At 41.9% G+C, this 16,391-nt stretch overlaps 1 protein-coding gene and 1 pseudogene across 7 annotated transcripts in view; one reads left to right on the top strand and one right to left on the bottom strand.

The window, feature by feature from the left end:
• Positions 1-16,391, bottom strand: part of RUBCNL (rubicon like autophagy enhancer) — a 68,997-nt gene that overhangs the window by 38,598 nt on the left and 14,008 nt on the right. For 6 of the 7 annotated variants that reach the window (XM_074387731.1, XM_074387729.1, XM_074387728.1 and 3 more), the window contains exons 2-8: positions 14,349-15,010; positions 10,640-10,719; positions 9,802-10,012; positions 6,344-6,445; positions 5,804-5,864; positions 4,744-4,876; positions 2,086-2,231 (exon numbers count right to left, since the gene is read on the bottom strand). In XM_074387731.1, the coding sequence (XP_074243832.1) occupies positions 2,086-2,231; positions 4,744-4,876; positions 5,804-5,864; positions 6,344-6,445; positions 9,802-10,012; positions 10,640-10,719; positions 14,349-14,883 (1,268 nt within the window). In that variant the 5' untranslated portion in view covers positions 14,884-15,010. The remainder of the gene's footprint in view (positions 1-2,085; positions 2,232-4,743; positions 4,877-5,803; positions 5,865-6,343; positions 6,446-9,801; positions 10,013-10,639; positions 10,720-14,348; positions 15,011-16,391) is intronic. The other variant, XM_074387734.1, reaches the window with a different exon arrangement.
• Positions 2,436-3,721, top strand: LOC104652401 (ubiquitin carboxyl-terminal hydrolase isozyme L1 pseudogene; annotated as a pseudogene).

Raw genomic sequence — 16,391 nt, 5'->3', positions numbered from 1 at the left:
CGGCCTGAGGGCCGGATGTGGCCCCCTGAGGCCATTTATCCGGCCCCCTGCCACACTTAAGGAAGGGGCACCTCTTTCATTGGTGGTCAGTGAGAGGAGCAGAGTATGTGGCGGCCCTCCAACAGTCTGAGGGACAGTGAACTGGCCCCCTGTGTAAAAAGTTGGGGGATGCCTGCTATAAAGCATCTCCATGGGCAGAGTCACCCTCTCTCCCTCCCTTGGGCACAGTCAACAACCCTCACCAGTCCCTTTGTAAGGCTCAGCGGTTTGCACGCCAAACTGAATACAAACCAAGAGGGATGGAAAAACTATACTTGGTTAAAATGTTTTGTGTGTAATCTCTGCCTATAATCTGTCCTATACTCTCAGAACAAATTACAGTTAAACTGTTACTTTAAATATATAGGTTTATTTCCTTTCTTGTATAATCTTAGTTGTTTTGTCTTTTAGAACTTTTGTTACTTCTTAGAGAACAAACATTTTTATTTACATTGTTAAATTTCTTTTGTTTGTTTTGAGATCGCGTCTCACTCTGTCACCCAGGCTGGAGGGCAGGGGTGCAATCTCAGCTCACTGCAACCTCCGCCTCCTGGGTTAAAGCGATTCTTGCTCCTCAGCCTCCCTAGTAGCTGGGACTATATAGGCCTGCACCACCACATCAGGCTAATTTTTTTTTTTTTTTTTTTTTTTTTTTTTTTTGAGACGGAGTTTCGCTCTTGTTATCCAGGCTGGAGTGCAATGGCACGATCTCGGCTCACCACAACCTCCGCCTCCTGGGTTCAGGCAATTCTCCTGCCTCAGCCTCCTGAGTAGCTGGGATTACAGGCATGCGCCACCATGCCCAGCTAATTTTTTGTATTTTTAGTAGAGACGGGGTTTCACCATGTTGACCACGTTGGTCTTGATCTCTTGACCTCATGATCCACCCGCCTCGGCCTCCCAAAGTGCTGGGATTACAGGCTTGAGCCACCGCGCCTGGCCTAATTTTTATATTTTTAGTAGAGAGGGGGTTCCACCATGTTGCCCAGGCTGGCCTCAAACTCTTGACCTCAGGTGATCCCCCCACCCCAGCCTAGGCCTCCCAAAGTGCTGGAATTACAGGCATGAGCCACCGTGCCTAGCCTCTGTTACATTTTTTAACTGGAAGTGCTTTCCCTAAGATTAAATTTTCCATTTTTAGAAGCTTGTTCATTCATTTTTTTTTTACACTGACTGTCCTGGAATATAAAGTGGTCCAGTCTTTCAAAATTATTGCAGGCTGGGCAAGGTGGCTTACACCTGTAATCCCAGTACTTTGGGAGGCCAAGGTGGACGGATCACTTGAGCCCAGGAGTTCGAGACCAGCCTGGGCAATATAGCAAAAGCCCATCTCTAATATTTTAAAAAAGAAAACAAATTAAAAAATAATAATAATAAGGCTGGGTGTGGTGACTCATGCCTGTAATCCCAGCACTTTGGGAAGCCAAGGCGGGTGGATCACAAGGTCAGGAGTTCCAGACCAGCCTGGCCAACATGGTGAAATCCTGTCTGTACTAAAAAAAATACAAAAATTAGCTGGGCATGGTGGCACGGGCCAATAATCCTAGCTACTCAGGAGGCTGAGGCAGGAGAATCACTTGAACCCAAAAGGCAGAGGTTATGGTGAGCCAAGATCATGCCATTGCACTCTAGCCTGGGCAACAGGGCAAGAATCCATTTCTAAATAAATAAATAAAATAAAATAAAACAATATTATTGTATATAATTTTTAAGTTTTGATATTAGCCACCTTAAAAAAGTCCCCTTTAAGCCTATTTAATATTGAGTTGCTGTGTAAAATTCACAATTAGCGATACCTAGTTAAGTTCTCAACTTGTCAAAACTTACGGAGTCCCCAAAAGTCCATGGTAAACAAGACACCAAAAAAAAAAAAAAAAAAAAAACAAAGCTAAGCCAGAATATACAGCCAACTTTCCTTCTCCTAAATCCAGTTTTCCTGTGTTCTTCAGCATATATGTTATTTTCACCTACCACCATAGAGTCAGGTGGGATCTGTCACAATGTGTTTTAAATGGATTGGAGGTCCAAGCAGCAGCCCATACTTACTTGAGTGGTGGATGAATATTAAATATGATTTGAAATCTAGGAGGAGCCCAGTCTTCAGTCCCTCTGATCCTAGACTTAAATTTAATTTCCTGTACTATATTCATACTGGATTCAAAGTCTTTTTGGACACGCTCTTCATTTACAACCTGCATAATACATAAAACGATTTAGGAACAATTTAAACAAGCATATTTCAAAGAATTTAAATTAAAAGAACATCTAAATGTATTTCCAACATTAAAATTTACCATGAAAAATTAATAGTGTTTTCAACCAAACTAAAAGACACAGCAAGAGCCCTCTAACTCTCTAAAGCCATCTGCAAGAGAATTGCTTTAACCACCACCCAGATGAGGTCACTTTTCTTAGTATTTTTAGTTTATTTATTTCCAGACTTCAAATTTACTGTAAGTAGGTCATTCTGACCTGGAGTACATTTATGAATAGCAGAAACCTCACTCCTCTTAGTCAACAGACTGACAGATGCTATCATTATCAGTCTTCCCCGAAAACAGAGCCATGAAGACCATTCCCCTTGCTTATAAATTTTCAGTGCCTCCCCTCTCAACCACTGCACTTTCCTATTGTTATTTAAAATCCAAACTTCTCAGTTGGGTGCAGTGGCTCACACCTGTAATCCTAGCACTTTGGAGGCCAAGGTGAGAGGATCCCTTGAAGTCAGGAGTTGGAGACCAGTCTGGCCAACATGGTGAAACCCCGTCTCTACTAAAAATACAAAAGTTAGCCAGAAATTGCTTGAACCCAGGAGGTGGAGATTACAGTGAGCCAAGCTCGTGCCACTGCACTCCAGCCTGGGCAACAGAGCAAGACTCTGTCTCAATAAATAAATAAAATAAAATAAAATCCAAACTTCTTAAATTAGCTTTCTACATCCTCCACAATTTGACAACTATCATTCAAACCGCATTTCCATAAAGAACAATCTCTCACACACAAATACACGTAGTGGCCAATAATCAAGATAAACTGGGATTTGAGGATGGATCAGTCCTGAAACAGTTTCTTTCTGAAACAGAGAAAACGTCCCCCGAAGACAGAGCAAAATGCTTTGAAAAGAATGAGGCCATACAGGCAGCCCATGATGCCGTGGCACAGGAAGGCCAATGTCGGGTAGATGACAAAGTGAATTTCCATTTTATTCTGTTTAACAACGTGGATGGCCACCTCTATGAACTTGATGGACGAATGCCTTTTCCGGTGAACCATGGCACCAGTTCAGAGGACACCCTGCTGCAGGATGCTGCCAAGGTCTGCAGAGAATTCACCGAGCGTGAGCAAGGAGAGGTCCGCTTCTCTGCCGTGGCTCTCTGCAAGGCAGCCTAATGCTTTGTGGGAGGGACTTTGCTGTTTTCCCCTCTTCCCTTCAACGTGAAAATATATACCTCCCCATGCAGTCTAAAATGCTTTAGTACTAGTGAAACACAGCTGTCCTCCTTCCATCCTGCAGACATGCCTTCCCCTCAGCCACACCCAAGCACGAGCAGAGTGCACAGCTGTCCACTGGGCCAGTGTGGTGTGAGCTTCAGATGGCGAAGCATTCTCCCCAGTGTATGTCTTGTACCCAATATCTAATGCTTTCAATGGCTACTTTGGTTTACGTTCGTAAGTTAAGACCTTGGATGTGGTTTAATTGTTTGTCCTCAAAAGGAATAAAACTTTTCTGCTGATCAGAAAAAAAAAAAAAAAAAAAACCCATACCGAATCACTCTGCTCCAGAGCACAGCATGCCCCTCCACATTTGCTGCAGCTGCCCTTTGCTAAGAATGCTCTCCCCCAACCTTTCTACCTGCCATAGTTCTGGCCAGCCCAATATTTAGCTCAAGTTCTGAAATCTGCAATCGCCTTCCTAAGTTCCCCTGCTATCAAACACTCCCTCCTCTGTATGGTGAGGGCATTTTCCCTACCCCCACTTTAGCCTTTGTCACAATGCTCTCTACCCCAGCGGGCTGCCACTCTGAGGGCAGTGTGTTCCATGAGGGAACCAACATGTACTTTCCAATAAGGCAGCCTGGGCATGACTCCCGCTTCACGGCTGACCATCCTTGCTGAAGGGCTGGGCCCACCACTTAAAAATAAAAATAAGGACAGCCTCTACATAATAGGGTACTTATGAGGATTAAAATGTGGACTGCTGGCCGGGCATGGTGGTTCAGGCCTGTAATCCTAGCACTTTGAGAGGCCGAGGCAGGCAGATCACTTGAAGTCAGGAGTTGGAAAGCAGTCTGGCAGGCATGGCAAAACCCTATCTCTACTAAAAATATGAAAATGATAGCTGGGCGTGGTGGTGGGTGCCTGTAGTCCCAGCTACTTGGGAGGTTGAGGCAGAAGAATTGCTTGAAGCCGGGAGGCGAAGGTTGCAGTGAGCTGAGATTGTGCCACTACACTCCAGCCTTGGGTGACAGAGTGAGACTCTGTCTCAAAAAAAAAAAAAAAAAAAAAGATAATCTGGAATGCTGAGCACAGTCTCTGGTACACAGTAAGCATTCAATACATGCCAGTTTCCTCATTCATTTTGAGTCTCCCCTAATATCCAGTTACCATACCATACAAGGAAACACAAATGTTTAAAGTGAACAGGGCAGGTAAAATGAAGATTTAGGAACTTTCTATTCAAGGTCAATTTCTTTTGATACTTACTATCGAGCCAGCTGCAGTCAGGGAACCTGCCAGCTGAGAATTAACTACTGACAGTATGCAGCACTTCCGGAATATGCGGTACAGCTCTTTTGCTAATAGTTCAGCAGAATTGAAGTCTGGCTCATACGTGACACTGAAAACGTAAGAGATGCAAAAACTGGAAAACTATATTCATGAGGAGTATGTTCAGGGTCTTCCTGAGGTTTTCAAGTGTTCTTCTCAGCCCCCCAAATGCAGAAGAGGTCATTATGTGAGAGGATGCATCAATTACTCACCAGGTATCTTACTCAACATAGCTCCTCCATGTTCAATAAATAAAGCATCTTTTATTTATTGCGGGCACTAAGACTTGGAGGTGCGGTGACAGAGCACTGGCTTTAGGGTCAGAAGACCTGCATTCATGCCCTGCTTACACCCACAGCCTTCGTGTCTTGAAGCACATCCTGTATGAGTGCCAATTTTTATGTCTACAAAATGAGGTTTAAAAATACATAAATATATGGTCAAGCATGGTGTCTGACACCTGAAATCCCAGCATTTTGAGAGGCCGAGGTAGGTAGATCACCTGAGGTCAGGAGTTCGAGACCAGCCTGGCCAACATGGTGACTAAAAATACAAAAATTATCCAGGTGTGGTGGCGGGCGACTGTAATCCCAGCTATTCGGAAGGCTGAGGCAGGAGAATTGCTTGAACCTGGGAGGCAGAGGTTGCAGTGAGCCGAGATTGGGCCATTGCACTTCAACCCGGGTGACAAGAGCAAAATTCTGTCTCAAAAACAAAAGTTGATACATACACACATGCATATATATGATTTGCCCAGTCTATTCGACTGAAATGAGGATTAAATGAAAATGCATATAAAAGCCTTTTATATATTGTAAAACACTATGGAAACTTTGGGGGCGATTGTTTCATTTCTAGGTGGTAATCTCCTAGATTCATGGGAACAAATCATTGGAACTAGTTGAAGTGGGCCCAGAATGTCAGAGGCCTAGTGTTCACACTGCCGCAGAGGTGACAGCCCAAGAGTGTATGTGTGCTGTGCACAGAAGACAGATACCTCTTGGAGAAGCTGCAGGAACAGCTACAGGTTTCTGTGATATCATTAAACTCTCCAAGCTCTGTGGGAAAATAAAAGAAAGAGTGGTGAGGTCTTTCAGTCCGTTTCATTTAATCACAGTCCATTTTATAAAAAGAACACAAAAATCACTCCCTGCATCTCAGAAAGAGCAAATTATTCACCATCTCCATACTTCAGGTTCTAAGAAATGAACAGAACAGATAATGAAAGTACAGGTAATAATCAAAGATGGGATTTCATCTGGAATTTCACTAAAATATAACAGAAGCCAAAGGGATATCAGACCATAATGAATATCTGCTGTTTCATTCAATTCTACTAGTGAGATGAGAGATTAGCTATCAAGACATTTGAAATAAGAACATCTTTTTATATATCCATAGCAGGGACATAATCTGATTTTGGAAGTTTCTTTGAATGCCACTGTCATGTAGTATTGTGTGTGATGCATGTCAGTATATGTATACAGATGGGACTAGGGAGGCAGCCAGTCATATTCAAATAGTTTCCAAATCTTACCTAAAATAACAAATTCATCAACATCGCATTTGCAAATCTCTTTTGCCACATCATGGTAAGTACGTGTTTCAGTCACTGGGCTGACCTGCAACACAGCACAACCTAGACAAAGAAGGGAAGGAGGTTTTTACCGACAAGAAGAAAAAGACAAACTGTACAACCTGCAACACCCCACCAAAGAGAAGCTGGGAAATGAAGAGGGCTAAAAATTTAAGTTAACTAAACATTTCAATCTAAAGAATTAAAAACTTAGGGAACTATTTTTGTGTTCTTTTTGCATTCCCTGTGATTAAGTGAAACGGACTGATAGTATATGGGGGGTTTATCATGGTTTCAGCCTACCTTTAGGTATGTTTGAAAATTTCCATGATACAAAGTTTAAAAAGATGAAAGGAGGGGAAACCATCTCAGCTTTACAGGGTGGTGAAGAGTACAGGAGACATAAACACTGTCCTGGATTAAACTACGTCCTCCCGAAACTCATGTCCACCCAGAACCTGCGGATGTGGTATTGTTTAGAAATAGAGTCTTGACAGATGGGTCATGGTGAGATGAAGCAATACTAGATTATTGTGGGCCATAAACCCAATAACAGTGTCATAAAGAGGCAAATGTGGCTACGGAGACACAGGTACACAAAGAGAATGCCATGGGAAGACAGAGACTGGAATGATGTGTCTACTAGCCCAAGGAACGCTAATGATCACCAGCAGCCACCAGAAGCTGGGAAAGAGGAATAGAGCAGATTCTCCCCGTCAGCCTCCAGAAGAAACCAACTCTTCCAACGACTTTGTTTCTAACTTTTGGACTCTACAACTGTGAAAAGATAAATTTCTGTTGTTTTAAACCACCCAGTTAGTAGGATTTCATGACAGCAGCCCTAGTAAACTAATACTAACATGTGCTCGGTTTCAATCCCTAATACCGTTTCTGGGGAGTTATCCTAAGCATATCATTAGAAAGAAAGAAGAAAGAAGATGGAAGACTTTCATCACAAAGGAGCTATTTGCAGTTCATTTAAAATATTAAAATATTGAAAGCATCTAAACGTTTAATAATAGGAAATTGATTTTGCAAATCACATGATTAAATACTATCATTTAAAAATGTAAATATTCCAGGGGCAGTGGCATGCACCTGTAGTCCCAGCTACTCAGGAGACTGAGGCAGGGGAATCACTTGAGCCCAGGAGTTCAAGGCCAGCCTGGGCAACATGGCAAAACCTCGTCTCTACAAAAAATACAAAAACATTAGCCCAGCGTGGTGTCCCATGTCTATAGTCTTAGCTGCTTAAGAGACTGAGATGGGAGGATCACTTGAGCCTGGGAGGTGGAGGTTACAGTAAGCTGAGATCACACCACTGCACTCCCGCCTGGGTAACAGAGTGAGACCCTGTCTCAAAAAAAAAAGTGAAAACTGTAGCAACATGATTATTAATATTATTAGTACAATTAGTATTAATAATACTATTATTAACACTGATAACAGTATTAATAATCATATGATTAATTATATTATTTATATAATTATTATAAATATAAATTTGTGAAACTGTCTTCATTTGAGTAAACATAGGAGAGAAACACAGAAAAATGAATACAGTTGTTTAGGGAAATAGTCTAGCACATAGTTTACATAGAAGTTATGTGGGCTGGGCACAGTGGCTCATGCCTGTAATCCCAGCGCTTTGGGAGGCTGAGGCGGGCAAATCATGAGGTTAGGAGTTCAAGATCAGCCTCTTCAACATGGTGAAACTCCGTCTCTACTAAAAATACAAAAAAAATTAGCCGGTCATATTGGAGGGCACCTGTAATCTCAGCTACTTAGACAGTTGAGGCAGGACAATCGCTTGAGCCCAGGAGGCAGAGGTTGCAGTGAGCTGAGACCACACCATTGCACTCCAGCCTGGGTGACAGAGCAAGACTCCGTCTCAAAAAAAACAAAAACAAACAAACAAAAAAAATTATGTGAAGGTCTTTGCAGTAGACTGGCCTGACTTTAAGATGGAATCCATTCTAGCTGGGTGACCATGGACAATCACAACTTCCAGCTTCAGTTTCCTCATGGGTAGAATGGGGGTAATAGTGCCCATCTCTCTGTTTCTGTCTTTTGCTCATGATCCACAGTAATATACAATTTACATTGTGACATTAATATGTTTAACTGATTAAAAAAACTTCAGAAAACATCGCTCACCCTCAGTGAGATGCACTTTGCTACTTTCCATCCCTGTTTTTTTTTTTTAACATTTTCAGGACCAACCTGCAGTTTGAGTAGTACCAACCTATCTCATGGAAGAACATCTATTGCGACAAATGTCACAAGAGAAATACTTAATAAAATACAAATATTTATATTTGGAGGATAGAAATATAAATTTTATTTAACATATTCATATTTATTCATGTTTTCATAAAGTTTCAGCTACCATCAATTTCCACCCAACCACTAAACAAATGTTTATTAAAATACCTATTTCAGACAAGGCATTATAGTAAACACAAATACAAACAAGATAATCTGTCATCCACCTAAGAGTTTAAAATCTCATGAAGGGCTGGGTGTGTTGGCTTGCACCTGTTAATCCCAGCACTTTGGGAGGCCGTGGCAAGTGGATCACCTGAGGTCGGGAGTTCAAGACCAGCCTGACCAACATGGAGAAATCCCACCTCAACTAAAACTACAAAAATTAGCCAGGCATGTTGGTGCATGCCTGTAATATCAGCTACTTGGGAGGCTGAGGCAGGAGAATCGCTTGAACCTGGGAAGGAAGTTGCAGTGAGCTGAGATGGCGCCATTGCACTCCAATCTGGGCAACAACAGTTAAACTCCATCTTAACAACAACAAAAAAAAAAAAAAAAAAAAAGAAAGAAGAAAGAAAAGAAAAGAAAGGAAGAAAGAAAAAGAAAAGTAGGATGAAGTCCAAGATTTAAAAAAAAATAGAATTGGACAACTGAATGGAGCATAACCAATTTCGACTCAGACGGCAGAAATGGTGAGGATTACATAGGTTACTCAAGAAGTTTTTAAACAAAGGATTTAAAGACATAAATTAGTCCTCCTTTATCTGCAATTTCACTTTCCATGGTTTTAGTTACTTGCAGTTAAGTGGTCCAAAAATATTCAGTGAAAAGTTCCAGAAATGAATAATTCTTAAGATTTAAATTGTGCACCATCCTGAGTAGAATGATGAAATCCCACACTATCTTGCCATGTCCCTCTGGGACATGAATCATGCTTTGTCCAGCATACCACACTGTATGTATACCTGCCCACTAGTCATTTAGTAACCCTTGTGGTTTGGTTACAGGAACAACAAAAAATGTGTAGTGCATTTAGGGTTTGGTACTATCTGAAGTTTCAGGCTTCTACTGGGAGTCTTGGATAAAGGGGATATTATAGAGGAGATATATGTGAAATACATAACATACAGCTTTCTCATATTTGCCCAACTTGCCTTCATAGCCACTGTATGAAGAAATGGAAGACCCAGATTCTTGCTTTATGTTGGTGTCAAAAGTCACTTCAGAGTCAGGCTGATCACTCCCAAGTGACCCAAGCGCTTCTTCTTTACTCCAGCTCTCTGTCTGCTGTTGACTCAGAATGTTACACTTCATTTTCTCCATTGCTGATATAATCATATCTGCAACATAAAAGTGGGAATTTTCCTGCAGAAAAAGAAATCAATTAATATACAAGCATAATGAACTTTTTTCATGGAGGGTGTATTAGATTTAAAATATCAAGAAGCTCTATTTAAATGGAGTTAAATTCATTTAACTGAGTTAACATAGGTCACTTCATGACTTCTAGCATACATTTTCCAGAAACATAGATTTGGCTTACTATAATAACAGACAACTCAAGCTGGATTTTTCTTTTTTTTTTTCTTTCTTTTTTTTTTTTTAGAGATGGGGTTTCACCATGTTGGCCAGGATGGTCTTGATCTCCTGACCTTGTGATTTGCCCACCTCGGCCTCCCAAAGTGCTGGGATTACAGGCATGAGCCACCACACCTGGCCCTCTTTTTGGATTTCTTGTTGTACAAAACCCTAGGATGGGGGAAGCCCAGTGGCAGACATCATTCATCAATCACAGAAAACTTTCCAGCTGAGCACAGGCACTGCCTTGGAACCCTTCTTAGCTTAGTGTTTCTGGCAGTCTCTACCAATCAAATGCTGAAAGGAAATGTATTTGTGATGTTTCATCAAATTGAAGTTTTCAGACTTAAATCAGAACAACACTATCTAAAGAATTAAGACTCTATGATTAAAAAGAAAGAACACAGCATTCACCTTTTCTACATCGACAGGCAGCACAAATACCTCTGGTGAGAAGGAATTCAAAGAAATGGTTCTACTGTCTTGAACAGCACCTGCCAATAAAGCAAGTTATTAAAACTGGAGAAAAGGGAATTTAAAGATTATCTAAAAAAATAAAACAATTCTAGTGGCTTTTAAATAATGTAAAAAAATAAGCACAATTCTAGAATAAATTAAGATGACAAGAAAAGAAAGATCTTCCTGATGGCAGGTCTTGCAGATTGCTTTAGTGATGGTCATTTCTAGGAGAGGCTGCTGGAGTGACTGGGAGGTATCCTCAGAGAAGGCATGGGAGAACAACCAGAGTGAAGACCAATGAGCAAAAGAGGGTAGAAAGAGAATAGAGTCCTGGGAAATCCCAAGAGAAGCTAGGGAAGGGTGAGACGCCACAGTCCAGAAGCAGGGCCCTACGGATTATAAGATCGCTTCTCTAACTCATTGTGATTGACCTTAAACTTCCTTTTTTCCCCCCTTCTTTTAAGACAATATCTTGCTCTGTCACCCAGGCCAGAGTTTAGTGGTGTGATCACAGTTCACTGTGGCTTCAACCTCCAGGGCTCAGGCAATTCTTCCACCTCAGCCTCCCTAGCAGCTGAGATACCTGTGCCACCATGCCGAGCTAATTTTCTAAATTTTTTTTTTGCAAAGATGGGGGTCTCATTAGGCTGGTCTCAAATTACTGGGTTAAAGCGATCCTTCTGCCTCAGCCTCCCAAAGTGCTGGGATTACAGGTGTGAAGCACTGCACTCAGCCCTAAACCTCGTGTCTAGAGAAATAAAATCCATCCAAAATAGGTCATCATTGCTTCTCCAAGATCGTATTCTTCCAGTCAAAACCAACAAACTGCAGAAGGTATATTCTGCTGACACATCCATTCCTGCACCCTTAGCCACTCCATTATTGGCAATGACCACCATCAAAACAAGCATTTTTTTCTGTCATGTGATTTCTTTCTGCAGCATTTAAAGCAAAAATTTCTGGGTAAAGAGCTGAGTTGTCTCAACCTGATAAATTAAAACAAAATGCTGCACATGGTGGTGGCACAGCTTTCAGAGTGACGGAGTTGCACGCAGGGTCATTCAAGTCCCTTGCTTCATGTTCAGGAAAGTAGCTGTTGCATGGAAAAACTTGGACTTCTTAGCTTCAAAAGCGAGGGGTTGGCAAACTTTTTCTGTAAAGGGCTAGGTAGTATATATTGGAGGATCTGAGGGCCATGCAATATCTGCTGCAACCACTCTATTCCGCTACTGTATTGAGAAAGCAGCTACAAACAAAAGAGAAATTCATTAATAAAAATAGGAAGCTGGCAGGATTTCGTACACAGGTCATAGTTTGCAGGCCCTGAGTATAGAGGAAAGAGCACAGAGTTAGCCGGGCATGGTGGCAGGTGCCTGTAATCCCAAGTACTCAGGAGGCTGAGACAGGAGAATCGCTTCAACCAGGGAGGCAGAGGTTGCAGTGAGCAGAGATCATGCCACTGCACTCCAGCCTGGGTGATTTAGAGTGAAACTCCATCTCAGAAAAAAAAAAAGAAAAGAAAAAGAAAAGAAAAGAGAAAGAAAAAGAGCACAGAGAAGAATAGAACAGAGTGGATTCCAGTTCCAGCTGTCCATTGACCAGCTATGCTTCTGCATCAAAATTTTCTCAGCCCTTAAATTGGGATAATTATGTATCAGGACATTAAGAACACAAAGGAAGGTGGAAGTGCTTGTAAACATGTAGTTCCCACAAAACAAACTGTGGAATCCCTTCCTACAGCCTCAAGAAATGCTTATAGACACAGATAATCTTTCCTAAAGTATTTTCTGAAAAAAGAAAACCCTTTTGCTACCATCTGAGATGCAGCATTCATGGGAATATCCACGTCTTAGTGGCTGGTACCTGTTTTCCCTATCGCTGCCCCCACAGTAGAGAAAGAATCAGATCACTCAGGGCTTCTTTTTCTTAATCTTAGAGAATGAATCCCTTTACCAAGTTTAAGAGATATTCTCGAAACATTTTGTGAGTGGTTTCTAAAGGCACTGACAGGAGCTCCTGGGAGTCCTTGTCTTTGAACAAAGGGGTTGGGGTACCTGTTTTCTTTCTGAGAACATGACAAAGCTAAAGGATAATTTTACATTGTAGAACTACTTCCTATACCGTGATAGAACCAAAGGCTTCAGGCAGGTATATGCTGGGCCCCAAAAATCATCTTCAATTTATTATAACTTGTCACTATGATGGTGCTCTGTTGGGGAGAGGGCTTTCCCCTATGAGACAATCTATTAAGACTAATCTCTCACTTAGCCAACTACTAAATTTGCAAGTCACTCTTAATCCTTAGAACCATCCAAGCAAGAGAGCAAAAAACTAGGAGAAAGAAAAAAAAAAAAATGATGGCCAGGTGCGGTGGCTCACAGCTGTAATCCCAGCACTTTGGGAGGCTGAGGCAGGTGGATCACGAGGTCAGGAGTTCAAGACTAGCCTAGCCAACATGGTGAAACCCCATCGCTACTAAAAATACAAAAATCAGCCTGGCATGATTACGGGCACTTGTAGTCCCAACTACGTGGGAGGCTGAAGCAGGAGAATGGTTTGAAACCAGGAGGCAGAGCTTGCAGTGAGCCAAGATCGCAGCACTACACTGCAGTCTGGGCAACAAAGACTCCGTCATTTAAAAACAAAACAAAAAAAAGCCTGTAATCAGTCTTGTCTTTTTGCTCAAACTTGGTCCTTATCTGAAAATTAACCATTGAAAGATTGTCCGAAATTTGTTCTTCTTAAGCTATGAATAAATGTGTTAAAAACTGTCATCATCTTTGATTGCTCACACATTTCCCAAAGAACAAATAAACCCCATATTTTAGGTAAGAGGGAAGAGAAGCCCCTGCTAGTGAGAAATAAATAGGCAGGCAGCAGGCAGACTGGTGGCTTTTTTAATTGATTTGAAAGAAAAAGCTTCATTGACTATTTGTACTAGGGCTCTAATGGAAATGTAAATTAATAATGACAAGTGTGACTATAACATAAATATTTAAAAATGAAATAAGCATGCCACATATTATAACAGTAATGGCTAACTTATTGACTCTTGACTATCCAATTTTTAGGAATTTTAGGGTCTTAGGAATACGTACATTACTTCATGGCAGTGAGAGCCCTTGTTTTAATAAGAAGAGATTTCGTATAGTCTTCGGGAGGAAGTGTAGTTATTGTTTTAAAATCTTACTATTTTCCCATCAGACTCTGCAAAGGTAAATGTAACAAGTGAAGCAAGTTCATCACCTACTAGGTACTGGTGTGAAATGGAGCCTCCGTGACTGTCTAGAAACACCTCCAAGCCCCACGCTGACTTGAGAGTGCTTCTGATGCCCTCCCTTGTAGACAATTTAATGAGCTCTAAGTTCCTGAAGGCAGACAGCAGCTTAAAGATGACCCGTGGCATTGATTATCAACTACGTTAAGCTAAAAAGATGAAAATTCCCTGCAGTCTAAGGAGAAAGCCAATACCTGATTTCACCTGTTATAACCACCCAGGTGGCTGGGCTGATGACAATCTTAAATGAGGTAATGCACTGGTGTCTGGTCAAAGTGGAAACCACGAACTTTTCTCCCATGGGGAAGACAGTAAGGCAGGCTTTAGAGCAAGACAAAGCAAGTGTGTGAAAAGAGAGGACTGAGGGAGGTCACCTACTACAATTACCTTCATCAGCAGAAGATGTCACGTGGGAAGGCTCAAAAAGATCACTGTCAATCTCAGGATATGGGGAGGCGTCCAAAATCCTAGGGCTTGTAAGCAGAGACACCTGATCAGAGCATCCTGGGGGGACCACTTGTCCTTCTGTTGAGGACAGAGAGAAGCTGCTCCTCTTTTCACTTGAGCCATGGAGAGAGGTGCTGCCAGCGGAGTCCGTGGTATCCTCTGACAATGTTGTCTCTGCCAGGGAGTCCCCAAGGCATAAAGGCGAAGGGCCTGAGGGAGAGGCAGCATCCATCACAAAGTGGGTCCCACTGTTCCCCGCTGCTGGCACCTGAGGTTGCAAGTCCTGCAGCTGTTTCTGCACATCGTGGGGGCTGATCCAGGAAGCTTTGTGCCTCATGAGCCTGACGTCTAATTGGCAAGGAGGATGGTCAGTGTTCAGGAGTCTGGGCGAACCATCAATAATGCCAGAGTGATTGCTCATCCCTTCCCAGGAGTCCACAGGAGAATCCTGCCCGACTGTAGACTGTGACACCATCTTTCCAGGTGTGGGGCTGGTGTGAATCCATTCAAAACAGATAGAGGGAGTTCCCCAATTACTGTGGTACTACTTGATTTGGGCCTTGAACTCACCACATGGCCAGCTGGAGGTCTGGAGAGTTATCCTGCAATGAGCAAAGAATCATTCAAAATAAGTAAGAATTTGATTGTATCTTGGCTACAAATTATTTTGAGATGACAAACCCCAAAACATTTATAAGTCTGTACTTGGCTCTACCCAACATAGTAAAGTCCACTTGGATTTACAAGTCAAAAAATAAGTAAATCAGCCATAAAACTGCAGCAGATCTAGAGAGGCTTGACATTGGGAGAGGATACATTTTTCAAAGCATAAAATTAAGAAATCACAAAGGAGATTTCTTACTGATAAATTACATAAAAATGTAAAATATCCATGCATCAGAATTATTTTAATAAAATTAAATGTCAAATTCAAGATGGAAGTAAAAACACATTTGCATATTTTTACTCTTATCACCTAGGCTGGAGTGCAGTGGCGCAATCTCGGCTCACTGCAACCTCCGCCTCCCAGGTTCAAGGTATTCTCGTGCCTCAACCTCTGGAGTAGCTGGGTTTACAGGCACTCACCACCACACCTGGCTGATTCCTGTATTTTTAGTAGGGACAGGGTTTCACTTGTTGGTCAGGCTGGTCTAGATCTCCTGACCTCAGGTGATCTACCTGCCTCAGCCTCCCAAAGTGCTGGAGTTACAGCTATGAGCCACCATGCCCAGGTATTTCCATATGTTCTTATTTTCATTTAGTTGGTCCTTGTGTTTCAATGAAGTAGGCAAAGTAGTACCTAAAACAGAGGAATGATCCATAGTACTAAAGATTTGGCTCATGTAACTTTTACCTTTCATACTTACAATATCAATATCAATGTATTATCAGTTCATAATATTTAAATAACACAGTGTCAACCTAGAATCCAAATGACCCACTCACTTCTAAGCTCAGATTTTAGCTTTACTGAAGAGGTAATGATTAAAATGTTTAGAGCAACACAAATAAGATGCACTCTTGTCACTGCAATTACAGGCTAGAGAAATGTTTTCTTTTTCTGTTCCCCCACTGCCCTTTGCATTGTGAAGCTAAAAGCAACTTTCAACAGCAAAAGCAAGAAGAGCCAGGAGAAGGCCTAGAGATAGAAGGATGGCCTATGCCACATTCACCCTGCACAGTAGTGAACATGAGACTCTGGAGTCAATTACAGGGCTGCAAATACCATCACTGTGTATGTAGACAATTCCCTCATATATCTCTCTATTTCTGATCTCCCAGCTAGCACGTCTTACTGCCTATTTGACATTTGTCCAGTGGGCATTGCAACCCGATGCATCCAAAACAGTCATTCATTTCTCCCCAAACCTGCTCCTTCCCTGCTTCCCCCACCTCTCCCACCCCAGTCGCCCAAGCCTGAAACTTAGGAGTCATTTCTGATCCTATCTTTCCTTAGCTCTCCACCTTCATTCAATCAGCAAG

Source organism: Saimiri boliviensis, chromosome 16, assembly GCF_048565385.1.
Source record: "Saimiri boliviensis isolate mSaiBol1 chromosome 16, mSaiBol1.pri, whole genome shotgun sequence".
Taxonomy (NCBI): Eukaryota; Metazoa; Chordata; class Mammalia; order Primates; family Cebidae; genus Saimiri; species Saimiri boliviensis.
The sequence above is the reverse complement of the archived record's forward strand: the minus strand, read 5'-3'. Positions and strand labels throughout refer to the sequence as shown.